The 27,476-nt window shown below is 41.0% G+C and overlaps 1 protein-coding gene across 7 annotated transcripts in view; it reads left to right on the top strand.

Moving 5' to 3' along the window:
* The first annotated feature begins 507 nt into the window (after positions 1-507).
* Positions 508-27,476, top strand: part of LOC104934693 (unconventional myosin-XVIIIa) — a 61,511-nt gene continuing 34,542 nt past the window's right edge. For 2 of the 7 annotated variants that reach the window (XM_027273623.1, XM_027273620.1), the window contains exons 1-15: positions 508-611; positions 1,700-2,797; positions 15,366-15,453; positions 15,747-15,853; positions 15,942-16,118; positions 16,262-16,472; positions 16,569-16,711; positions 16,909-17,009; positions 17,182-17,245; positions 17,739-17,883; positions 20,287-20,457; positions 21,343-21,433; positions 21,844-22,036; positions 24,603-24,689; positions 26,451-26,589. In XM_027273623.1, coding sequence (XP_027129424.1) covers positions 1,817-2,797; positions 15,366-15,453; positions 15,747-15,853; positions 15,942-16,118; positions 16,262-16,472; positions 16,569-16,711; positions 16,909-17,009; positions 17,182-17,245; positions 17,739-17,883; positions 20,287-20,457; positions 21,343-21,433; positions 21,844-22,036; positions 24,603-24,689; positions 26,451-26,589 — 2,698 coding nt within the window. In that variant the 5' untranslated portion in view covers positions 508-611; positions 1,700-1,816. Of the gene's footprint in view, positions 612-1,699; positions 2,798-8,105; positions 8,241-8,913; positions 9,173-9,336; positions 9,355-10,000; positions 10,799-12,436; positions 12,527-12,706; positions 12,779-13,514; positions 13,542-14,366; positions 14,427-15,365; positions 15,454-15,746; positions 15,854-15,941; positions 16,119-16,261; positions 16,473-16,568; positions 16,712-16,908; positions 17,010-17,181; positions 17,246-17,738; positions 17,884-20,286; positions 20,458-21,342; positions 21,434-21,843; positions 22,037-24,602; positions 24,690-26,450; positions 26,590-27,476 lie in introns of those variants that run through there. The other 5 variants (XM_027273617.1, XM_027273622.1, XM_027273621.1 and 2 more) reach the window with 5 other exon arrangements.

The raw sequence follows: 27,476 nt of genomic DNA, 5'->3' as shown, positions 1-27,476 counted from the left end.
TGTTGAGAGTTGAGTTCTAAGGTGTTAAGGACATTTTTTTTGCAGCCTGGAAGTGTTCACCTGTGCTCATATTGTACCTGCTCCAGTAAGTAGAAGTACCAGGAGGGGTCACTGCTGTCCGGTTTACACTTGTGCTGCCTTTAAGTGCTGTTGGAATTACTGTACTTATGAACATTGACGACCCAAATACGATAAAACGGTTGCTAAATTTGGCACGACATGTCCCTCATGTAACATATGAAGACTGATTGCATGTGAGCAGTACAATATAAAACTGTTGAAAGTATTATTTACATAATTCGTTATTTTGTGGTGTTCTCTCATGGAAATAACTCATGGATTTTTATTTTTTTTGCACTTTCCTCTTTATATTCTACACATGACTACTAAATAACCAATTTTAACAAAATTAAAAAACACCAAGAAGATGTTATTTGCAGGATGTTCTAAGGTAGCTCATAAACGACCATGATTTTATAAAGTCTGACCATAAGGGCAAGCATTTGAACGCATCACAAGTCACATTTCTCGCACCTACTGTCAATTCCAAGGAAGAAAATGCTGAAAACTTCAAGCAAGACAACAACGCGCTTATCTCCGGGCAGTCACAGGTAGGTCAATGTCATATTTGCTAACAGTCTTCATTTGGTTATTCTATATGAATGACATGTTTGCACTCTCTGCTGAAAGTGTTCCCTGAGGCCACCGGTGCTAGAGAATGAGGGCAAAGCAGCTTAAAGGCAGAGCATTACAGCCAAGCTCTGGACCTAGTAGCAGCTATAACCGACTGTAGTTATGCCATGTGTACAATAAGTTCAATAAAGAATCAAACATGTTTTCTCATTTCCTGTCAAAAGTCTCCAGTGGGATATTCATAGAATTGTAAAATGCTTTTAAGTGTTTGTGATTGCTTTCGTCTCTCTGACCTCATGAGATGTGATTAAGTGTGGATTAAGTACGAATTTGCTGTTTGTGGGTTCTATGCTTGTGCAAGGCTCCGATAGTGAACATCATGAACAATTCTACTAATGGCTTGCATCACTTCAATGGTGATGCTGCTGAACATGTTCATGCAAGCAAGACAGATAAGGTCAAAGCTCTTCCAAACAGTGTCTGTCTGTATGTAGAACAACTTCAACTGTGTCAGTGTGTAGGACTGGGACAATAAATCCCAAATCTATATTAATATTTGTAGGCCATTTCCTGTGTTGAGAGTGTAATGCATCAATTCCCTTACACACTGCCGAGACAGTACCCTTTTCTTTTGATCTGGATTATTTTGATCATGTGTTAAAATGATAGTAAAACTCCCAAGATGAAAAGAGCAAACATGGTATGATATGCAATACGATATGTGATAAAATGTTTTTATGTGATGCAGCCATAAGATATAGGAAGGATGTCAAAATGTAGAGTTGAACAATTACTGGCTTTGCATCTTATGTGCCTTCTTTGACTTGTGGGTATGAATTCTTTGTATTGTTACAAGAACACAACACTTGGACAATGGCCTTTGCAAAGTTAGTGTCATGTGTCAAAGAATCAGATTCACTTTATCTAATGCAGTTTCTGTCTGCACATCTGTATGAACCATTATGTGCAAGACAATATTGGAATATTCCAAACTAAATTGGACGGTTTTAGTGAGCTCTCAGCAAATATTTTCTTGTTTTTGTCCCCCTCTTTTTCCTCTTTACAGGTGTCATTATTGGCTGTTCCTACTGTAGATGCTCTCAAGTACTTCTCATAATCATTTACATGACATTTCTTGCTGGGAGCCATTGAAACTGGTGAAAGACTGCCAAAAAGTTCAAGCATGTTTCATCTAATTAAGAAAGACAAGGAGAAGGAGAAAGAAAAGGACTTGGGCAAGAAGGAGAGAAAAGACAAGAAGGAGAAGAAAGAGCGTATGTCCCAGGCAGAGTTAAAGAGCCTGGAAGAAATAAGCATACGTAGAGGCTTCTTTAACCTCAATCGAGGGAGCTCTAAGAGGGACTCTAGGACAAGGTTAGAGATCTCTAGCCCTATCCCAATTAAGGTGGCTAGCAACATGGAGCTCTGCCTGACAGATCTGGAGGCTGAGCGCATACACAATACCCTGGAGCGGGATATGGAGGAAATAAGTGCAAGTACCTCTGGTGAAAACATCAAGGGATATGAACTGCAACATCATCGCAGCTCTGTAAAAGAGAGAGCAGCAAAGTTTGGAGAATTGGCCAAGTTGAATTCTGTGGTAGGCCAGAGGCACGTATCTTTTTCCCTGAAGATCAAAGAGGAGAATGTTTCAGAGGCTTCGAACCTTTCTGGGCAGAACTGGACTACATCTTCTTTGAAGTCCTATCCCAACCTAAAAGCCACCAGCGTAGTCCACATTCCTGAGATGGTGGAGAAGACCTTCCCTGGTGTAGACCTACAGCTGCCTTTGCTCGTTGCCCCACCAATACCAGATCCAAGAGAGCTTGAGCTACAGCGACGCAACACTGGAGATTTTGGCTTCTCTTTGCGGAGGACCACCATGCTGGACAGAAAGTCCGATGGAGGAGTGTGTCGGCGTGTGGTACACTTTGCCGAACCAGGCACCGGGACCAAGGATCGTGCTCTGGGCCTGGTGCCGGGAGACAGGCTGGTGGAAATCAATGGCGTCAACGTGGAGAGCAAGAACAGGGACGAGATCGTGGAGATGATCCGTCAATCTGGAAACACAGTCCGGCTTAAGGTGCAGACGATTTTGGAGCTGAGTGAGTTGAACCGCAGCTGGCTGAGGATGACTCAAGACCTGCACAACGAAGTCCTTGATGTAAGTAATCCCATTCAGTGCACTGCGTGAATAGATTCTAACTTGTAAACACAAACTCCACATCTACTGATTCATACCTGGTTCTATATGTACTTACAGCTCTATTTTTGTTTGGTATGACTGTATTCACTGTGGACCTTTTGGAAATTATTCACCATGTTTTTGTTGTACTGGTGCTTCTGGATCTGTTTGTGTATTTAAATACACGTATACTTGGATTAATAGTTATCACCACCTAAAACGACTTAATGCACCAGCCTTTCTCTTCATTTCTTTCTTCTAAATATGCAGTTTTGCACCCACATAAAGTGGATTAAAGATGTCTGGATCATGGGTGGAACTGTAATGACACTGGTAATGTGCTATTGTGCTTGTATGTATGGGGGAGTGTGTTTGTGTGTGTTTTGAAAGAGAGAACGTGTTCTGGTGTATATTTAATCCTCCCCCCCTCGCCCCCCTCCCCAGTCCTTTGACACCAAACAATAGGACGCTGAAGGAAACAACGGCCCAAACGCCACCACAGACCACGGCCATATGGTCTTGTAAGACTTGTCTGGTAACCCATTCAGTTGTTTTTTGCTCAGATAATCATTGGCAACATGTAGAAAAGCAACAATTCGGCACAACAAACACCTGAACTTGCACACTGTGTTAAGTTTTGTGGTAGCAGAGTTAGGATAAACTTGACTTGGGAAGTGTACTGTCATTTGATGTATATCAATAAGGTTCTTCCAAAGCTTTTGCTTTTTTATGAATCCAAATGATGTATATCAAGTATATATAATGTATACACATTGACACAATGTTACACAATGTTACACAATGTTTTAATTAGTAAAATAATTTCCTTTTGAGAGCACTGTACATGGTGCATGGTACAACAATGGTAAAATGATAATGAATTCATTCAGTTTTTGTGTATTGAAGAGCTCATCAGGTTTGAGACCTGCATCGGACTTGGTGTGAAAGTTCAGTTTTTAACGCATATCATGGGGGTTTAGTGTCAAGGCTTGTTATTCTGACATACAGATGAGATGCATTGCACAAGGCTGCACAGACATTGCAGCAGTGACAGTGAAATGCTAACAATACCAGTGTTCCAAGTGTCATTTTGTGAGGCTCGCTTGTTTTGCGAAGTGTGTCTTACACGGACTGCAAAGATTATCAGAAAATCACACTTGCTTCTGATGATGCTTGCGAGCAACCTATAGAAAAGTGACAATTGGGGATTCATGTGTTTTGTCCCATGTTATGAGTGTGCAAAAGGGCCATTAGTGGTCAAATATAAAGTTAAACAGAAACAATGTATCACAATTGGTGTCAAGTGCACTGTAGCGAGAGCAGGTATGACCTTGATATGTGCTTATCTGTATGTGTGGCACATTTTCTCTCCCTCTGTTCGGTAGTTTTACCAATGTAACAATCGTTTAGAATTACATAAGACTGTGGGAATGAATGTGCAGGCAGCCAGAGAGACAATTCTTTTACTTTTTGCTTTGTCCTACATACAACCGATCTTGATCATCACAAGACAGGCCATTTTCAAAAGCAGAAAATATGCATGAGTGTGACCTAGAACCAACAGCACTATTTATAGGTGGTTATAATAAGAGCTGGATTCTGGATCTAGAGCTCTCCAACACAGTTAGAACCATGATGCGATGCATGAGTGTTTTTTGCATATTGTTTGAATATATTTAAATTTAGGTAAGTCAAATAGTTTCACAGGCGTGTGCTAAGTCACCTCTTTGCAGAGTTCTAGATGTGAAGTTTAATAGCACTGTTAAAAATGAAACTACTGCTACTGTTATCTTAGCTTAGCATAAACACTGGAAGCAGGATGGAACAGCTCTGGAGCTCACTAATTAACACGTCACATCTCTATCTGTGCTTTGATATCTCTATCTAGCTCTGATTTTATGGGGATTCATGCGCTGGAATATTTCTTGGCGGGGTGCACTGACTTCCTGGTGTCTTGTCATCGCTGTAGGGTTACCAGGCAACCAGCTGTGATTTGAGTAATTGCAGTACTGCGGTGTGACTACAAAAGAGTTTGTTAGTGATACAAAACTAACCGTTCAGGTTTTGTCAGTTTATATCGGTTGAACACCTCCTCTCCATCCGTCTGCTGTCTCTTTTTGTTTTATCATTACGCGGTTTCTGATTACAGTGCCATCAAAAGGTTTGCTTTTAGCTGCATAATATAACCCCCCATCACCACCACCAATTACACGCAAGTCTTTCCAACTGAAATCTCCTCACCACATCTAATTATCTCTGGCACTAAATGAATATAATCTCAAACATTTGCGTAATTGCTATTCAGGGGGTCAGTAGCACTGTAGATCATTTCTCAAGACAAAGAAAGAACTTTAAATGGCCTCCGACATTTTTCTGAGCCTAAATGAAATTATTTCATGTCTTGGCCAAGTATGCACAGCTGAGCACATGAACTTTCTCACCATTGGGTGGCAGCCACTGTCCACGAGACCAGCAGAACTTTTCTTCCTTTTTGCCCCTTCTGTTTTCTTTCCAAAACTTTCAGCATTTTTCCTGCACCACATGCCAAACTGTTATTATTATTTTTTCTATTTGGCAGAGCTGACTTGACATTTATTCAATACCTTTTACTTTCATGATTTCTATATCTCTACAATCATTTTATATCTTAACCTGCACCTTTTGAAGTGTCTGTTTCGGCTGGATGTTGTCATTTTGAAGGGTAATTTATGAATAGTCATTCACCCAAGCTGGCAGCAGCAACGCTTTTTAATTAAAAATTCAGTTTAAATATGGGAACAACAAACAGGAACAAGCATATCCAGGAGCTGATTTTTCCAGTTTACATTTAATAAAACTGAATGACAGTGTGCCTGATCTGATGCTGCCAAATATTTTGTCTAATAACCCTGCGTCGCTTATCTCTCATCCCATGCATTTCCTGTCTTTCCTCCAGACCAGATGCAGTTTTATCATTAGGAAATTAGCAAATGGTGTAATCTCCTCCCCCGAGCTGGCCATTTAAATCACGTCATCCCCTTTTCCAGTAGGGTGATGTTACAGTGGCAGACAGTATTAGCACAGGGGAGGATTAGAAAGAGGTGGGGCTTCAAAGGACAAAGATGGTTGGTTCATAATAGCGGCTATACTTAAAATATAATTTTCCCCTCCCTCCATTCTTTACATGTATTTAACATTTAGTCATTAATTATCTTTTATGCTCTAGTAAATACAGTTACAAGTTATTGACGTCTCATGTAATGAGTGGCTGTGACAACACTCACATTACATGACATTACATGTTTGACACATTAAGGCAGGACATACTTGACATTCTTGGGTGTGTGACTGATACCCTGACTGTCTGTCACACACTTGTCAGACGCACCCATATCTTGTCAGCCATAAAGCACAAGCTATTTTAATAGACAAACACTGTTTGTTTTTTGATGCCTCTGTTAGTGTTCTCGTTGTTGGCTCCCTTCATCCAAGCAGCCAGGCATCATTCATGGTGTCTGTGCTGTGCTCGTTTCATTTAGACTAATCCCTGCACACAGAAACCTCAGGTGAGATCACACCTGAAATTCTCTGCTCCTAAATCACGCCCGTCTGGCCCATTTTCTGAATGAGGTTCTGATTTTCAGGCCTGAGCCAAATCTGGGTCACATCCTGGACTTTTCAGAGGACTGTTGAATGTGATGTCCCACTGTAGTTCCTAAAGCATGGGCACTGGTAATATGTGTTTTTTTCTTGGACTACACAGTATTGATTTGATCTGGAATGATAATCTTCCATCAATAAATATAGTGATTTTATGTCAGGGATTTTGTCTTCAGATCTTCAAAGCCTTTTTGTGTCTGTTTTGTGGCAGCTCTACCTTTTCTACGCTCAGATTATAACCAAGAGTTTGGTAAATAAAGAAATGGCGTACAGTATATTGTTGTGGACAAACCAAACATCTATGCTGTATTTGTATATGACATGTCTGCCACATTCATATAAGAAAAATGTGGTTTTAATGTGGATTTAACTGGGACAGAAATAGCAGTGTTTATGGTGTATAGCCCTTAATCTTTGGCCTGTAGTAACCATGTGTAGACAAACAGCCGACACAATGCTGTATCCCAGTAACTGACTCTGGGGATTAACAAAACTGTGCTAGATACACCGGCTCGGCTGTGTGTTTGTCTGGATCTTGCTGAGTGATAATGTGTTGATATGTCTGATTTTAATGACGAATAAAGACCTTGTAACAAATTGTAGTCTTTTGCACATTACAATTAAAATAGTATTTTTCTTCTTCTGCTTCTGAATGAAGGAGTTCAACAAACAGACAGCTGGTTTGTACTTTGTACAAGCACTGGATATTTCATAAATGAAACTGTTAATGAATTTATGAAGAGGAAAAAAATCATACATCCGCACCCATCCAAGCTACATGTTGCCTAATCTTGTGTTTTCGGTTACCTGAGTACACTCCATAGCACCAGTGAACTGAATACCTACCTCCAGGCAATGCAACTGGTTTTACAGCAATGTTGTGTTGACAAAGCTTTCACTTTTGCCTTGAAACATTTAGCTTTGATTGAGGGAGTAGTGTATGGATGGTCTGAGTTTCAGTCCTGCAGCTACTGCTCTGTGCTACGTTCTTACTGAGGTTTGTCACCGAACAATGCAATATCCCTAAATTTAGGTCAGTAGTGTGCCTCGGCTTTGACTTTGTGAAAGTGAGAAAATCATACATTAGTTTATAGCTCCCTCTTGTGGTGCGAAAGGCATGGTGAGGAACAGGCCTTCTACAAACGTTAAAGACACTCTGGTTCTTTGCATGCGTCTGCATGTTTATCTGTCTCGAAATGTGCACTGTGGATGAACAGGTTCCATGTGCACATAATCGTGTTTATTCCTCCCGTTGTGACAAATGTCTTACTCAGTTTATCATTGCAGAGGGGAATGGAAGATTAAATATGCTTTCATTCAATTTTGAGTCTGTCCGGAGGATTGTTGCCATCGATCTTTGTATCATCTCTCAGTCTCTTAATGTAATTGCATTATCGTAGCCTCTGTGTTCCCCTTCTATAGAAAGGGCATAATACAAGTGTACGTCACCTGAAGAGGGAGACCACCTCACTGATTCCCTGTCAGCAGGAGAAGCAGGAGAAGTAATTGACGTGCTTCTGCAAACTCTATTTATAGCCCCTCTGTATCTCTGCAGCTGTCCCTCTTCTGTCTCGCTGACCAGCTCCTCTCACATTACCACTCACAGACCACAGCTTTACTGTGCTGTGCTGACTGTGACCCGCCCTCGAGGTTGCCCTCCCACTCACTCAGGACTAGTGAGTGTGTGCTCTTTGCAGACCCAGGTCCTACCCTGCCTCGGCCCTGACCGCACTGCTCCAGTGACAAAGCGAAGATTGGAAGGTTAACCAGGCCTAGAGAGAAGGTAATGGACTTGGGCCTCTGGTAGACTGTGTGTGTACGTGTGTGTGTGTGTGTGGCCGAGTAGAGTGATCTGCTCAGGGTGTACATGGTCTGCTTAACAGTTCCATTTGGGCTCTGATGGTGTCTCAGAATGGCCTCCTTTCCTGCTGAAGCTATTTATAGGAGTGGACACTGATGAAAGCAGGGCCAGAGATGGTGAAACATGTTGCTCAACTCATTTTTGCTGTGTCTCCTAGATGAGGAAAATGCCCAATTTTTAGTTTAAACTCTTCGTGAAAAGTTGTGGAAGAAATTTGAGCGAGTTGGTGATTGAAAATCACAAGTTTGTTTGATTCCTTTGTTAATGAATTTGGCTGTCGGCAACACATATTTCTGTTGTTTGGAAAAAGTAATATGTTTCCCGATTGATTTTGTGTTGTCACTACAAGTTAGACAAATGACCAACATTGTAGGTAATCATTTTAGTGTGCTGACTGAAGTAAAGGGTAGATCTTTATACTTATTTATAGTATTTGATTGAGAATGAGGCCCACACGTCATAAATAACACAGATTTATTTTTTGCTTGTTTGCAGTGTATTGGACCTGTTAGATCTTCATGTTTTCCAATTCTTTATACTGTGATGAAAGCAACCCATTTCATTATGTGTTCATGTTCATGTGTTCTGTCCTCAGTGCTGCATGGTCCCACAGCCCAGTTGGTGTATGACCTGTTGTGTGCAGAAAACAAGTTTCCAGTATCACACAGCTCACCACTAAATTCCCATTCTTCATCGCTCCGCACAGTGCATCCACCTCTCCCCAGACTGTCTGTTTCTTTGTTTTTTTCTGTCATCATTCCACACATATATTCTCCACGTCGTCCAGCTTGTTCCATGACTTCTGGCCTATCACCATGGCGTACAAATCACGCTTTTCATTCTGGGAGCAAAAGGGAAGTCTCGCTTTTCTGTGTTTTTTTTTTTTGCATTTCAGTTCATATCTGCATGGAGTTGCTTGTTGAATTCATAAAAACGTTCCCTCGTGTTGATAGTTGAAGAGCTTTGGTCTGAACGTCCGGTTTGATCTTTTTTTTTTGTGTTGCTTCCTCTTGTGTAGGTCAAAGTCAAGCCAGATGTAAGTTTTTTTTTTAATCCGCATGTCTTTCGGGAACTAATTCACGTTATGCAAACTGTGTTTTTTGTGCTGTTGTACAAGATAGGAGAATAAAAATGACTACTAACCATGATCATGATCTTCTACCGACAATGTATTGAGTGTAGGTAATGGTATACAGTTTGTGATCATTATTTAACCGCATGCTGATAGAGGTGATGTTCATTACTCTCAGTGAAATTGCTGTTTCGAGAAACATTAAGGGACATTTTCTAACCATTAAGTCTCTTCATTGTCAGCACTGAGCATCATTTGGCCCATTAGCCAATTTAGCGATGTAAAGGGATTTAGATTGGAATGAGCTTTCCATGGAGCGACATTCACATCATGTCATTTTTACATTTTAGGTTATTTACTGTGGAGTTATCTTGTAAAAGTTTACATTCAGTGTTTCTCATCTGAATGCTTTGGGTGCATTTGACTGCATAAACTAACACGAGTGATGGATTTTAAGATAAAAAATACACTGATTTAAATCCATGTTTAAATAATCCTTTATACAACGTTTCTGAGCTCAGAAGCTGTTGTTGAAATCTTTGACAGTTTATCTGTGACAGCCATGGGAATAATCTAGTACTTTTGTGTGCCTTGCTCTGTTTGTATCCAGTCTGATGTAGATAGTACTCAACCTCAGGCAGTCACTAAACCTGAGCTAGACACTGGAAGTGGTCCACAGCCAACTGCATCAGCAGCGGTAGAGTCCAGCAGTAACGCTGACATGGGAGGCCCGGACTCTCCGAAGGAAGAGCAGAGCGGTAAAAAGGTGGTGAGGGTCGTGCGAAGAGTTGTTAGACGTGTGGTTCCTGGTGGGGCTGAACAGCAGAATCAGCCGGCTGTTTCTGAGGCTGCCAGGGCCGCATCTGTTGCAGAGTCTGTGCCCAAAACCATCAAAAACACCAGGGAGGACAAGGATGATATCTCCATGGGCCTGACCAGCCTAATGGGCAGAAGTAGAACCAAAGAACACCGACCTCGCACCCGCACCCAGGACCGCAAAGAGGACACGAAAGAAGAGGTGAAGCAAGAGGAGGAGAAAGAAAAAGTGGAGGAAGAGGAAGAAAAACCTGCCGAGGAGGCCACATCCACGTCCACGTCCGTGCCCACTGCCACAGTGCCAAACCCTGCACCACCAAAGTCTAACCTCTTCAGCCCTCCAGCTACGTTCCTCCCTGCTTTCAAACCCGACCCATTGTCCCCGCCTGCTGGTTTCATCCCTGCTCCTAAACAGAATCCGTTGACTCCTCCACCTGGTTTCATCCCTGCCAAAATATCCAGTCCGGTGCCCCCTAAACCGAATCCCCTGGCAAGACCTCCAGGATTTATCCCTGTCTCAAAGACAGACCCCTTGGCTCCTCCTGCAGGGTTCATCCCAAAGCCTCGTCTATTTGCTGTAAAGAAACCAGAGGTACTGAGTGAAAAGAAGTGCATGTATGCGACTTAACCTCTGGGTGGAGCATGCTGTGTGATAATAACAGGAATTACTGTTCATATACATGCAAACTTCTCATAATGTTTATCCTGAAAGGACCTTCATGACTTTTTCTTACAAGTGACAGTATAATTAGGCGACGGCAAACTTTCTTTTTACACTTTTTCCAAAAGTTACTGATATAATGAAGCCACCAAGAATAAGTGAAGGGAAGCAGGGTGCATGCACCAGCTCATGATCAGACTCCATCAGTGGGTATAAGGGTGTACTCATGGCCTGCACTCTGGTAGTCTGGTGTACTGGAGTTGTCTATGAGCACCGAGCTGTAACTCATTACTGTCACTTTCTGCAAGCAGAGCACCAAAGTCGTGCTCTGTCTGCTGTAGACCACAGAGGCCGGAACTTCAAGGATCTTTTTTTCTTGGGGGGATGCTTTTTAAAAGAGACATGAATGATGATAAGAATTTAACCAGGAAACTGTATATGTGCAGCTGGGAGCTGGCACTTGGATAATTAAATTCATCATCAGCTAAAATGTATTTATGTTTGGCCTCATAAAGGGAATATTATTTTGTAGCTGTCCATTTTAAAAGCTGATACAAGGTTATGTTTTTGTCCTGTTCTGGCATTCTGTCTGTCAGCAGGCCAACGTTATCAACAGATGTCCGTGAAATCTGGCGACCAGTTCGGTGTTCGGCCGTGGAGCGAAATAATTAGATTTTGGAGATACGCACCTGGTATTTTTGCTGAGGGATATTGTATTTTTAACTGCTCTCGGGAGAGATTTAGGTTTCCAATATTAAGGGCAGGATCGAGATGTCAGCTGAAGTGTACATTTATGTGTGACTAAGCATTTTTGTGGTGTGATTTTGTTTTTCTGCTTCCACTGGACCTCCTTGTAAACATTTATGTTGTTGACAACAGCAAACTTCAGCCATTACTATCCGAAACAACTAACTAACTAACAGAGAAAAAGTGCACTCAAAACAAGCATTGTAATTGTCTTACCTACTACCTGACTGTCATCTAAAAATCAATCCGAAGTAATTTCATCAACTTGAAATATAACTTTGATGCAAACTGCTGCAGATGCGGGGCAAAAACTAGAAATATTGATCCTAGCTGCTCCACAGCTGCATGCAATTACACAGCAAAGTTATAAAATTCGATGATTTTATTTCAGGTGCTACACCCCAGATTCCCTGGATAATAGTGCAGTTGTAGGGGAATTCAGCTGAGACAATGCTGAATTATTTAATTATTTGCAACAGATTGCTGCTTAAATAACCACCGACAAACAAAGGCCTTGAACCATTACTCTTTTGCTGCAGTGCTTAATGATCCAATTTTCTTTAATAGTCATTTTCCCTTACTCATTTCCTGGCTGAATTAATTGGAAAATTAAATTAGTTGGGGTAAACCTCCTTTGAAGTTGGATGTGTGAATCTAAAGTGAAAAGAAAATACATCAAGCTTGAACCATGAATGTCATCCTCATTGTCATCTTCCCATGTTGTCTCATTTCCATCTGTGTGTGTGTGTGTGTGTGTGTGTGTGCATGTTTGTCTGTCGAACTGTGTGTCTGTGTGAATATTTGAATATATATTGTGTGAAGGTAAAAGAGACATCTTCCCCCCCTGTGGGCCCCAATGATAGGCCATCCCCTGTTGTACTACCCCAGGCTCAGCCTGCACCAAATATACAGGTGTGTGTTCATCTGGCTGCAAAGGTACATGCGACCTGTGTGTGTTTTTATATTGTATGCTTGCGTGTGCCCGTTCAGTTTTCAGTTTGTATAAAGAAGATGATTATAGCAATTACCTCTGGATTATTGATTTTACTTTCTGGCTACCCAATTGCAATTGCTGGTGCTGTTGAACTATAGGTCCCGGAGCTGATTCCCACTGAGGAAGATTACAAGCGCGTGAGGAGGATCTTCACCGTTTCTGACAAAGATGTAACTTCTCTCTCTGTTTATATATTGGTTTGGTTTGCACCTGCCCTGCTTTATCAAGGCTTTTACCCTGTGACCAGCCTGAGTCAACTGCTTTGCTTCCCCAGATAGAGGGAAATGTGTCCAAAAATTACCCAGGGTTCACGCCGGGCTGGCCCCTCTGCTATAGGGTTCCAATTACAGGCTCATCCCTCCACTGCGTTGTGAGCCATTTGGGGTGAAATCAGAAACTTTGAGACCAAAAAGGATATTTTCTATGACTCGGAGGTAGTTCATGAGAAAATAAAGGCTTTTTTTGGCAGTATGAGCTGGACTTGCATCAATGTACCATGTGTTCCCTTTATGCATTTTGATAATATACTGGAGACAAAAACATTCTGTAGATACTTTGATGACTGTATGCTGTGTGATTCATTGGTAACACTTTTTGTTTCAGAAAAGATGACAGTATGAGTACCCGTTTCTCTCTCCCTTTGCCTCCCTGTCATTCATTTTATAGTATTATTTGCTTTATTATCTGGTCTAGAGGAGCACTGTTGCACCGTATAAGAATGTACTTTGCCTGTTGTGCTTGATTATACGGCAGCACCTTTCAGAGCACTGAAAGGCACTTATTTTTGTTCCTTCTCCTTGCTCTGATCTCCTGTTGTTCTCAAATTGTTTCCCATGTCTCTTTGCCTCCCCGTGGCTCATTGGATCCTGACTTGCCGCTGTCCTTTTTTGCTGTATGCATGGCCAGTGTGCCAGAGGCCACAAATCCTCTCAGGTACAGCCTGCTCGCCGCACTCCCTCGCCCTGTAGAGCCCTGTCTAAGCTTGATCTCCTCTACTGACCCCTCTCCGCCCTACTTTGTTTGTGCCTGCCGACTTGTCTTTGTCCCCACTCTGCTCTCTCTGGTTCATTGTGGGTTCACGGGCCCTGAAATGTAGGAATGTGACATGAACCAGCGGTTATCAAAGTTGGGTCAGGGATTCTTGACCAAGATTAATAATAGCTTAATGTTACCTATGCTGCATTTTTTTTTTTTTACAATGAACACAATGTGCAGCTGTGCATTGGTCTGGCTGGTTTTGCTCTGACAGTGTGGCTATAGTGGCACCTAAATACTTTACTGTGTCTGTGACTTACAAAACTCCAGGAATCCCTGAGTTTGCATGCAGCTATACATATCATATTATGATATCCTTTTCCTTACAGAGTACCATGCTATCTCTAAGTTTATTACCATTGACTATTCGATTGTTATTACAATTAGCTGCATGGTTGCCTTGCATTTAAACCTTAGTGTGCACAACTGTTGACATGAATCACAGACCCACACGTACACTTGAATACGCCTTGTAATCACGGCTCAGTGCATTAATATTCTCATTTTTTTTTTTTATTTACTTGGATGACTCACTTATTCTGCTACTATTGGTCGACTTACTATTGCATTGTTGAAATACTGCAGTGTGTTTTGATCATTTGTGACCTCGTGTGAAGGTTTTTGCATTGTTTTCAACGGCGTGCTTGAAAATTCCAACCAAATCCAATGCTTGTTTGTTGAATCCCATGACTACCTCTGACCTCTACTCCATCCCTTCTACAGAGCAAGGTTGTTGAGGACCCCGTGGCCATACTACAGGCAGCACACTCAGCTGCAACTAAGGTCTGACCATGGCTACAGCTGATTGTATTTCTGGTTGCATCCCCCCTTGTCTTTCAGAGTGATGTCTGTTTCGTGGTTTGTGTGTGTGACGGGGCTGTGTGTGTGTGTGTGTGTGTGTGTGTGTGTGTGTGTGTGGGGGGGTTCAGTAGTAGTGGAGGCAATCCCACCATCTTCACAGTAGCTGTAGCTGTTGTGATATCACTCAACGCTCTGCAGTTCACTACCTGCTGTCCACATCTCAATCAGGGAGGAAGAAAAGACACCAAACATGCAGTCTTGGTGCAGCTGTCCGATATTTATTATGTTAGCTTGATTGCATGTCTGATTAAAGTGTACCTGAAGTGTTTCCGTGCATGACTCAAAACAAACACTTGACTTGATTTGGCTTTGTTGTGTTTGATTTTAGGTTAGAGCTCCATCTGCTCTGTTTCTGTTATATACTTTTGGTGTTGTGTCCTAAAAAATCCATTTCAGTCAGGTTCTAGATTTTTATTTTTTTGATTTTTTTCTGAACAATTCCCCTAAACTCATGTATTTTTGATTATGTGATGTACTTGGTTGTGATGAAACACCCCGCTCACCTTCTGTCTGTGACGTCTTTTTAGAGAACACAGCTCAGAAAGGTGTTTTATAGGGGAATCATCCTTCATCAAATCATGGGAACTGTGGTTCTTCTGTGGAGGGGCTGACGTGTATGTGTTTCACACTAAACACTAAAAAACAGCTGTCTATCCAGTGAATTCAGTTCATCTTATATGTGAACGTGAACTGCATGTTATTCCGTGCTTGTGAACGTGTCATTTGTTGTAGTCCACTGTGCAGCTGTCTCATCTAATTCAACAGTTATTTCTATTTTACTGCTTCAATCATCAACATGTATTGTTCACTTGTTGATTATATATGTTTTTTCTCATCGTTGTTGTTAATCTGTTCAAACAGGGAAAGACTGAGGAGCAGATAACAGCAGAGAAAGCCTGGTATAACAAAGACAAAGTATGGCTTGTCCACAAAGATGGATTTTCCTTGGGTTAGTAAAAACTAGTAATTTTTACAAAAGTATTTAAGCAGCATCTGCATCCATGTGTCATTTCAAATTGTCAACTGTCAGTGGGAGACGTTTGGTTGTTGAACTATATACTGTAGGTGGGGTTGTGTAGCTCAGAGAATGCTTTTGATATTTTAATATTAAAAGTGGGCACCTGACTAGATTAGTCCATTTTGCCACAGGGTGTGTGTAAGTTAGTTTTATCAGACATGTAAGATCCAGGCCGAGATCATAATGTCATGATAAATAAACTCCACGTTTTGTTGGTGATGCAGCAACCCTCCTGAAGACAGAGGCAGGCAGTCTGCCAGAAGGGAAGGTGAAAATCCGCCTGGAGAGTGATGGATCTTTATTGGATGTGGATGAAGATGATATAGAGAAGGTATTTAATCATCCAATCAACTCTGAACCACATCAGTTACAAATGACGCTGGCTGAGTACGTGACCCCTGTCTGACTTTGAACTCTAGGCAAACCCTCCGATGTTCGACCGCATGGAGGACCTGGCCTCTCTGCAGTATTTGAATGAGTCGAGCGTGATGCACTCCCTGAGGCAGCGGTACGGCGGTAACCTGGTGCACACCCACGCTGGGCCCAACATGTTGGTCATTAACCCCATTAGCGCCCCTTCAATGTACTCAGAGAAGGTAAGCTGCAGCCTGTGCATATAATTACGCATCTGTTATGGAATAGCAGTATACGAATCAGAGTAAAGATAGTCATTGACTAGTGACTCTGTCCTCTTTCCTTCTTTCCTCCCCTCCTTCACTCCTCTTTGTCTTCCTTCCAGGTGATGCAAATGTTCAAAGGCTGCAGGAGGGAGGACACTGCCCCTCATATTTACAGCATGGCCCAGGCTGCTTACAGGAGCCTGCTGACCACTCGTCAGGATCAGTCCATTGTCTTGCTGGGCAAGAGCGGCAGTGGCAAGACCACCAACTGTCAACATATCATCCAGTACCTGCTTACCGTTGCTGGCAGCACCAACAAAACATTCTCCTGTAAGTTGGAAAGATGCCATAGTAATTAAAATATTGGCATGTTGAAGATGATGTATTACTGAGACCCCTTAAATGACTTCTCTTTGTTGTCCGTAGCAGAGAAATGGCAGGCGGTCTACACAGTTTTGGAGGCATTTGGAAATGCCTCCACATGTATGAATGGAAATGCTAGTCGCTTCTCCCATATTGTTTCTTTGGATTTTGACCAGGCAGGCCTGGTGACCTCAGCCTCTATCCAGGTACACATAAACACATTTATTTATTTATTTATTTATTTACATCCTCAGTCTCTGAGTTTCCTACTCATGCACATCTGCTGCGATCTCAGGCGTCATAAACTAGGATAGACTCTCATCAGACTCTGCTTCTTCACAATCCCTCTAATAAATGTTATTGTCTCTCATGCTAAATGTCCTGTTCCACTGTGCCCTCACAGACCATGCTCCTGGAGAAGATGAGGGTGACGAGAAGACCAGACGGAGAGTCCACTTTTAATGTTTTTTACTACCTGATGGCTGGAGTAGACAGTTCTCTCAGGTCAGGGTGAATTCTATTAAGCCAATTAAACGCACAGTACACCACAGCTCCGCGCTGGATTAATACGTTTCTGTGTTGCAGTGATGTATCACTTCTATCCTAACTCTAATTATGGAGGCATTAGCAGACATGATAGATGCTGATGTCTTCTGCGTTCTCATTTCTTCATCAGGACTGAGCTGCACCTTAACCACTTTGCAGAAAACAATTCGTTCAGAATGATGCCTCAGACTAAGGTAAATACTACTTGTTAATGAGGGACCGGCTTGTTTTCGATGGAAAAATTATTATTTTTTATATATTTTTTGACTGACATAGCCTAAAAAGTCCCTAACACTAAAGCTATTAATATTCCATTTATTATCTTTTTAAGTGGGAAAGATATGCTGATCACTTCAGGAACATCAAGTCATACTTGGCTTTTATCAATATGTGTCAGCTGAAGCAACGTGAGCCATCCTTTGCACAATATTCAGAGGCTTATAAAAGACAAATAATACTCAAATTACATTTTTACAGTAGAAAAACAGAACAAGCCTGAAAGTGTGTTTTGAAAGATGGTGCAATCTCAACAGCTGGCAGAGTAATCAGGGATATTTAGCAACAACTATGCCGAACCTTGGCAGATATAGCCAATTTTGTTCATTTAAACTTATGATAAGAGAAGTTTTTTTTATCTTTAATAGTTCAAAAAAGGAATTGTAATTGAATATATGTGCCATCTGCCAGACTGAGGATAAGCAGCGGGCCTCCCAGCAGTTTTCCAAACTGCAAGCAGCCATGAAGGTTCTAGGGATCAGCGGTGATGAGCAGAGGGCTTTCTGGCTGGTTCTCGGGGCCATCTACCATCTTGGGGCTGCAGGAGCTACTAAAGGTAAGATTACTCACCAAATACTTTTACCAATCCAGTCTGCATCTTATTTGTATTGATGTTAATCATGATTTTACACATATGAGTAACAAACATTCAAATCATTCACTGGCACGTAATTCAGTACACGACGAAAACAGCTAAAATGGCACCAAATTAAGCTTGTCAGCTAAAATAGTTTTAATAACACTTCAAGTAATCTTGAAAATGTCAAGCCTGCATTACCTCACAGTAGGTAGTCTTGCATAGCCAGACCTGATCTCCGCACTTCATTTTAGCATACACTGTAGGCAACATCTTGAGTGTGATGCAAGACAGCTGTAATCCAGATAACTGAATAATGCATCTGCACTTTAAAATATGTTGCACGGCGCACAGGTTGTTAAACTGCACCACTGCACTGACCTAAAGCTGAAGCTGAGGAGTTTGAAAGATTTAGCCAGGAGAGCATTAGGTTACTATATTATTATCCAGGATATTTTCCTGATCATTACAGAACAGTTTCTGCTGTTTCACTAACTGCACTTCTATATAAAAACCTCGCCATGGATGTATCCTGCTGGCTCTGCTTTTCATAGTCCAGTTAATGCTCACATACAGCAGGTGAAGTGATGCATTGTATTTTGTCCATTAGATCTGAACCTCTGTCAGGTTGACCTTATTAATCCTGACTGAACGATCATATTAAATAACAAAACGGTGTTTGTCCAGCAGCTGCTGATAGTACTGGCAAACTATCAGAGTTTAATTGTGAGGAAACACTGCTGCAGCTCAAGGACAGAGACACGTCAAACTGATTTAGGCCTGACGGCGTGGCAAATATTTTAACTTGTTATAAGAATGCATCAGAGGACTAATGGGAAGGCAGCGGCTCTCTTAAACATTGGTATTTTTTCCTGTCTTTGAAGCTATCTGTATGATGGCACCTGACGTAGAGTGTTTAATTTTTCTTTCCCTTTTTTGCTCTAAAGTAATAGATCTGCCTCTCAAAGCATTTTACTTTCATTTTAAAATTAGATGTCTGCCATTTGAAAAGGCAGACGCTGTCAAAAAGGATATTTTGTTATTGGCGGGGTTACTATCAGTCACATTTTTAGTGCATGAAAAGGCTCTTTCTTAAAAACTGTGGTAGGTTTTTCAAAGAATGGAATTATCCCTACTTTTCCAAAACAGAAATTTATCTTGACATCTTGCTTGTACTTTCTCCATTTGAACTCTCTTTAGTGCAGAATTTAGCAAAAGTCGTACTAAGGATACTGCATCTTGCATTGCAAATCAATTAACTCGACGTGCTCTGTTTTGGAGTAATATATCAGAATAATATGCAAATCATAAGAAAGAAATAGTAGCAGTGAGTCTGCGTGTCGTGTTTTTGATATGTTTGTTCGCTCTGTCTTCACTGCACTTGCCAGTCACTCATTGAGAATCGCATGCCAAATTATTTTCAGTGATCCCCTCCAGGTGGCTGCCAGTCTTTTTGGTGTATCATATGGAATATAAAATTGAATAAAATAATGTTCACTGGCAGTGCAGCTTCATGTTGTAACACAAGAGGGCAGCACTGATCTCTGATCCACCGAAACAAATTAAAGGGACCACATGAAATGAACTTGATTTTCTCTGTATGATGTACTGTCACAACTTAGACATGAAAAAAAAAATCCACTCTGTGTCTGGATGCTTTTAAAAAGCAAATATTAAACATATGTAGTTATTTATTTATTTTTATCTTTTAATAGTCTTACAGTTAAAGTTTGATCCAGTTATGTTGGCAAAACCAATTTCCCCTTTTTGATGTTTGACTGGAATTTAAATAATAATATCAAAGCAAATATTCAAATGTATTTAGTTGTCTTTACAACCCATCCTGCTTATCGTCAGGAGAAGTATCCAGGGCGTCTGCAGCGATGATAAAACAGATAGAGCCCACTACTTTCTGTGTGAAATCCTCCAGTTTCCCCCTCTCAAGTCTTAGAAGATACCACTTCATGGTGGATTAAAACTGAAGTTCGCCCTCGTATCTGCAGTGTTTCCAGCACGCAGCCACTAGATTAAAGAGAAACCCAACAGAGGCCTTTATGTAAATAAATTAATTGTGTCTCCTAACGATAAGTGTTGCTTTCATTCTCAAGATGATAAAAAGGGCAATTATCACTTCAACTTCATAGAATTTTAATTGTTGAAGCTTGTATGTCTTTTCTTCGATTGTAGTCGAATGTATTCAAGCTGTCGACAATCTGAGCATGCTTTTAGTGCATGTTCTCACCAGCTGTGTCTGTGTCAGCTTTGACCACAGACATAATCCTACCCTGTCAGAGACAGGATTGTCACAAAGCTACCAGGCAAGCCGTGTGCCTGGGGTAACTGGCAGAAGGGCTAATGGAGGTTTTCATGCACGTGTCTCAGCTGGCAGGAAACAATTTGCACGTCATGAGTGGGCCCAGAAGGCGGCCTACCTGCTGGGCTGCACCCTGGAGGAGCTCTCCTCCTCCATCTTCAAGCACCAGGCCAAGGGCACCCTGCCCAGAGCCAGCTCCGTTCGCCAGGCTTCTGACGAAAATGGCACAGCAGATGCAGGTACTCCACGGGCCACATTTACCAACAGACACTTTTCCTCTTCATTCCTCGCAGCCCGCCCCGTCTCACCCGCCCCCTCCCTGCCCCCCCACCCAACCCACCTCTCCTCCTTTCTTTCTCTTTTGTCACTCTCACACACACATATGCCTCTGCTCATCACCTGAGGGAAATTGCATGCTGTGGCGAAAGTAAAGCTTATCTTAGTAATGAATACCACAGCTTTACAATGGCTATTGACAGATAAGTACGCGCACTGTGTTGGGACAAGCAATTTTGGATCTGCTCTTCATTCATTGTCCTTGAAATCATAATTGCCTCACATTGATTTTTCACGCGTTTCGAGTCCTCTGACTTCCATCAGGGCTACAATACACTTTGAAGGGCACGAGGGTACAGTTAAAAGTCTGTCACAGTGGGGATGGACAGAATTCACCTCTGTTTCACCTTTCCTGTATCTCCCCTCACATGATAACATACAGTCAAAGATGTGTATGCACGCATGAAAATGTGCCTGAGGCGCCATAAACCCACTATTTTGTGTGATAGGGGAGTGAATTAGGAAAGCTTAACAGGTGGCCATCGCCGCCAGGCACAGTCATGAGTTTGTGCCGTTTGATCTGACCAATTCGGAAAACACCTGAGTCCCAAATGACACCGTTTTACAGAGACAATTTCAGACCCTGTTTGACTACTTTATGCCTCTGGGCATAATATGCACAATATATGTTGCTATTGTAGATTCTTTTAGAGACAAATGTTGAGAGGCTGAGGTTTTATTTCAGCTTTTACAGCTCATTTTCTTCTTCTAATTCCACTGATTTTCATGTTTTTTATTTGTTGATGGAGATATTACTGTGAACTTGCTATTTCTGATTTTCATACCAGGATCCAAGGCGACTGCCATTGAGTGTTTAGAGGCCATGGCATCTGCACTTTACTCTGAACTCTTCACTATCCTCATTTCTTTTATAAACCGGTTAGTATTTCTGATCCAGTACTTTATTTAGCTGCAACATGCATATGCTTTGTGCATCCTTTAATACATCGTTTTCATACAGCTTGACATATTTGATATCTTTCTAAATATTGACATCTTGAATTCAAGTTTATATTATTGTAGTTTGGGTGGATTAAGCAGTGTTTGTGCAGACAATTGTTGTTTTTTAATTTAGGAATATAAGAAGCTGTTTTAACTTTAGGCTTTACATTTAAGGATAGACTTGAGATTATGTGTAGTGAGGGCTAAAGTCAGGGATGCAGTGGAGAGAGCTAAGGTTAAAGCTAGGGGTTATATGCAGTGCTTAGAATCAATAAAACATTGCCTAGTACCACAATGCTAATGTGTATGTGTATGTGTGTTTGTGTGTTTAACCCTGTGTGCTTCAGGGCCTTGAAATCCAGTCAGAATTCCCTGTGCTCTCTGCTCATCGTGGACACACCGGGCTTTCAAAACCCCCGTCTGGCAAAGCGCGAGTGCAGCGCAACCTTTGAGGACCTGTGCCACAACTACACTCAAGAGCGTCTGCATACCCTCTTCTATCAGCGCACCTTTGTTCAGGAGTTGGAGAGATACAAAGAGGTAAGGGCATGCGGAGTAATATGCACCGTGCATACACGCGGCGTCGTTCTCATTGTCTCTTTCTTCCTCCTACCTCTTTCTCCTTCTCCCTTTGTCTGCTGCTCAAATAGATCAACTCCAATGGTGTGCGCGTGTTCACACATCAGATACACTATCCCTCCCACCTGTCACAAGCTGTGACAAGCCAAGTTCATATGTTAGACCTTCTCATTAGCGATGCCAGTCATCACCTCTTCTGCCGATATCAAAGTGGAGTCACTCACAACTGCCTTTGGGAGACACGCCCAGCCGCACAGCAGTAGTATTGCTCCCACGATGAAGGAATTATGTTTCTTCTGCCGTCTTTTGATTTCTGTCAAGCAGACCACGAAAAAAACAAACCCGGTCACCCATAAGAAACTTAAGATATTTAAGGATGAATAGTGGGGTTAATTCCTCTTTCATTACCAACATAAATATATCCATCCACTACGGCTCTAATCCCAGGAATATACTTCTTATTCAAAACTCGGCTCATCGCACACTAAAGTTAAGCAAGTCCTGATCATATTACTTTCAATACTGTGAACAAGGATCTTGGGATTTCCCGCCCACATTTCTCCCTGCCTGAGAGAAAAATGAATTGGAGCGCAATGAAGTGTTGCATAAATGTGTGTAGTGTAATTCTCTCTTGTCGGTGAATCTTGAAAATTTGAGGAGCTGTGAAACTGTCATTTAAAAACTGGGTCAAACTCATTTGAATCGGCACACAGTACCATAGCAGTTACAGGCAGGTTAAACTGCGACACGAACAACATACATATGTTTTATATTTTTAAATGAAATGCTCTGAGTGCTGAAAGTCTGGATAGTTTTTGTATTTTCCCCCGCACGCTGACTCAACAGCAGAGAACAAAAAGCATTGTGGCTACTTTACATACACAGTCAACCCGAACACTGGCATCTGTCACGGCCACGCTATTAGCGCAGCCAACATTTCCCCACATTTCCAGTGCAGCCTGCACTTTGTCACCGTGAGTTGCCGCATGCTTGTTTTGCTCCGGTGAAAGTAATTCAGTATATTTATTTCCACTTTATCCCAGAAATGCTATTATCTGCAGCAGTAATGAAATCTTTTAGAGTTTCCATTTACCTATAGGAGGAACGCTCTACGTAAATGCCAAATGTTCTTGTTATTGTAATAGATTTGTTCAGGCGTCTAGTTTTTTTTTTACATTTAATATGCCATTTTTTCCATTTCAGTAACAATAAAAATGTTGCCTGCACCTTCACTATACCATAATAACTTGGGCACCTATGTGCATAGTTGGCCAGCACTGGCTTTCTCAACACACACTGTACCTGGAAGAAGGCTGCAGCCAATGATTACTTTTTACTATCAGTTAATCTTATTATTTATTGAGTGTCTATAAAATATCTGAAAATAGTTTTAATTAAATAGACATACTGCAATTTCTCAGAGTCTAAGGTGATGTATTTGAATGTCCAGAACCTACATATGATAAATCCTCAAATTAGCAAATGTTTGGCATTTAGTTACAGACTGATATTCTCTCCATCGACTAATCGATTAGTCGTCACGGCTCCGCCCGCACCTCCCTGTTGCTGATTACTACAATTTGATGTTCACATTCGTGTAGGCCAGGGGTCACGTGGAAGCTACGTCTGAGAGCTCATGGATCATGGTTGTGTTAGACCAGTCAGCACTGCTCAGTCCTGCAGACTCCACAGTTTGTGGGTAATCTGAAGCTACTACCTCAATACCATGGATTTTTTGGGAATTAGAACCAAAACAGGAACTCGGTACTTTCGGTCAAACTGTGGGTTCCTAGAAAAGTACGTGAAAAAGTAACGGTAGGCTTGTAACTCAGACAAACATAGACAAATAACATAAGATATAAATATAAGAATAAAATTTGCCTCTACTTGTTTATGTATGTTTGCATATATCTAACCCTTCTATCCAACTTCACACTTGGATGAACTGTTTTACTCCTCATTATCAACATTACCATTTCATGAATATCAGGCTCCAAGCTGCCCATGATGCTGAAACCTGTCAGTCACTGAATGGCTTTTTTAAATGTCATTCCTACGGAGCCCTTAAAGTCCTTTAAGGTGATATTTTTTTTAATCTTGTGTGCAGAAGCTAATAACTTCAGTATCAGTGACCTTAGTTTCATCTTTCTCCTTATTTCCTGTCTTCCCTTTCGATAATTAAAGCACCAAATATCTAATAATACATAAATCCTGGTCACAGTCTCCATCCAATCATAACAGATCAGTTATATTGTTACTATAACAACCTTATTGTTACGAGAGTCATCCCATAATCATCACGTCTAAATCTTCAGTTCATATATTGATGGGAATAAGGTAATAACTCGCAGAGAGAAGAAGAGAAAATATAACTTTTTGTGGGACCTTAGGGACTATGTAGATTTAAACATATTTAGTTTTATTCTCTGACATGATTCACACCTCCTGTAGAAATTTGAGCTTTTCTTTGATTTGCCGTCGTCTTCAAGTCATTAAAGAGTCTGTCAATCTGCCTGTCTTTCCTCAGGAGAACATCGAGCTCGCCTTAGATGACACGGAGCCCTGCACATCTCTCTCTGTAGCAGTGGTAGACCAAGCTTCCAGCCAAGCGCTCGTGAGTTCAATGTTTTAATGCGTCTTCATTTTCCTCAAATGTCTGGATATTTTCATGCACGAATCTAGCGTTGGTATAATAACTTCCCTCTGAATTATTCTCAGCAACACCTAGGGGACTCGCATCCCTTTCATGATCTATTTTCACACAGTAATCTCAGAGCACAACAATGAATATATAATCTTTTAGCGTCAGAAGTTTTGTTTTTTAAACATTGAAAGGTGTCTGGCAGAGTCTTGACCAAGAGGGTAGGAGCAGGAAAAGAAAGGTTAGAGAATTGACTTCAAGAAAGAAAATCGAAGTGTGGCCTTTGCAGCCTGTGATTTGCACCATGGAAACAGAAATGGCAGAGTTTAGAGAGTCATACATCATTTTTAGTGTAATTTCACTGTGTTTGGCTTGTGTGCTTTACTTTTTAAAGGATCCATGCTCTAATGGGAATGTCCACAGAAGCACTGAGCTGTAGTACATCACACTAAAAACCAAAGGGGGAAAAACCCCCACTGATTTCTTTTTTTTTTTCCACTCGCAGATATTTCTTTTTTCCTGTCGTAGCTCAGATGTCCGTTATCACAAACAGCCTTAGTTGTCATATGTCTGCTCCAAACTGATGCTCTGTGTTGCATTTGAAGTCAGCGTAGTGTGCACTGCTGATAAGGATGTCTCTAGTGTAAGCTTCCTGATAGCTGCTAAAACAGTTTTTGATTTTTGTGTTCCCATGGTGGATTCAGGCATTAGCCATTCTAACCAAGCTGGCTACCTCAGCGCCGAGCTCATTGTCATCCACAAAACAACAGTGGCTTTTATTCTAAACAAGTTCGGACAAAAAAAAAATGCATCGTTTAAACTCTTTAGGATTCTGTGAAAGTTTGATCAAAAAACAAAATGTGCTTTATCATTCTCGTGTGTATGAAAGTAAAGCACAGTTAAGCTTAAGTTTACCTGTTCGGTATCAGGCAAGGACACAACGAAAAACCTTTCCCACACACTTATTCTGTGGTCATGAACGCTGGAGTGGGTTTTATTTTCTTCTCTGTGCTCACGCTAATTGTAATACTAATTGTATTACTTTTTAATCCCTTATCCCCCGCCACTCGTATTCATGAACCCCCTTTTTGTTTCCATTTCGATTAGACGCAGAAGCCAAATTGATGATGCCATTATCGCAGCTATTGCTGGAGGGTACAGAGACCCGAATTCCTTTTCAAACTTTAATTTCTGATGCTAGTATTAGTATCAGGCCTGTCACAACCAACACATATGGGAAGAAAAAAAACATGCAAGTACAGCACACAACTTGATATTTAGTAGAACAGAATAATAAGGAAACAGTGACTATATAGGCCAAAACCTTTCAGAATCTTTCTTAAGTACCAATATCTTTATTCTTTCTCATTACCCAGGAGGTGGGAGAAGAATAAAGGCTGAAATATCCTCATATTCATCAATGTAGTCCCATTAAATAGCTAAAGTAAGCTAAATGTCCTTGTGGCAAGGTGGTTTGTTAATCACGTATAATAAAACAGAAGCTTTTTCCGAGACGGACATATCAGTAAAGAAGGTCAAATGGGTAAAATGAAAAGTAAGATGAAGTCGGCGCAGTCGTCAGTTAATTTTGGGCGAGACAGTCATTTCTGCTCATGTACTATCGTCCCTGAAAGACTGAAGGTAAAACAGAACGTTTTATAGCCACACTAGGATCGCGCTGTGGACCTATGACCTTTCCGGCAATGTGTGTCTATGTACGCCTTTATTTGACAGGTACGGACAGGGCGAACAGATGAGGCACGGGGTCTGTTGTGGCTGATGGAGGAGGAGGCACTGCAGCCTGGGGGATCAGAGGAAACCCTGTTGGGACGTCTCTTTAGCTACTACGGACCTGCTGAGGGCGAGAGTAAAGGCAAGGAGAGGACACACACATAAACTCACACTTGAAGCTAATATAAAGCATGGCAAGCTTTCAACTTGATCCTCTAATAACACTCTTTAAAAAGTGACTATAAATTCCAGTGTATCTTTAAAATGACACAGCTAACATGAATATTTGAACTAAATATAATTAACATCAACAGTGTTTATAAAAACACTTGGTACGTCTGTTCTTGTGGAAGGAAATATTTGATCTGTGATCATTTGTGAAAGCAGATTCATTCTTTACTCTCTCTTTCTCACTGTTTGCCAACTCCTGCTGTAGGTTTAATTTTAGATACAGACGTTTCTCATGTATTTTTAACTGTTTTTTAAATTACAGTCCTCCAGCAAAGACTCACCTTCTGTGTGTCAGTAAACAGCATGATATTGAGAATGGTCCCTTCATATTGATATAATAAACTGCACACAAAGCACTCTCTGACAGATCTACTGTTGATCTGTTGAGTTATGTATGTAGTTTCATATTTTCCATTCGTTTTTTATTTTTGTTTCATTTCTAATTTTTGTTTGTAATTTTGTTTAGTTTCAGTTAGTGTCCAGGGCAGGTTTGCTCATTTCAGTTTAGTTTATATTATTTATTCAGAAAATGTTGGAATAATTTTGTTTTCAGGCACATTGCTCTTTTTTATTCCTATTTATACACATCAGGTTAATTGTGGTTTAATTTTGAAATAGATTGATCAATAAATTTATGAGAAGAGGTAAAATATTATGGGCATGTAAGAATGTATTGGTTTTATTTATTCCAGTCTCAAACATGCACTAATGTTGTGTTCACATATTTGACATGAAAGGCATTTGCTGTAAATTTTTATGTTATTCATATTTTATGTTTTATTTTTATTTTTTTCAGTT

The sequence above is a fragment of the Larimichthys crocea genome, chromosome XXII, assembly GCF_000972845.2.
Source record: "Larimichthys crocea isolate SSNF chromosome XXII, L_crocea_2.0, whole genome shotgun sequence".
Lineage (NCBI taxonomy): Eukaryota > Metazoa > Chordata > Actinopteri > Sciaenidae > Larimichthys > Larimichthys crocea.
Note: the sequence above shows the minus strand (reverse complement) of the source record. Positions and strands in the feature narration are given on the sequence as shown.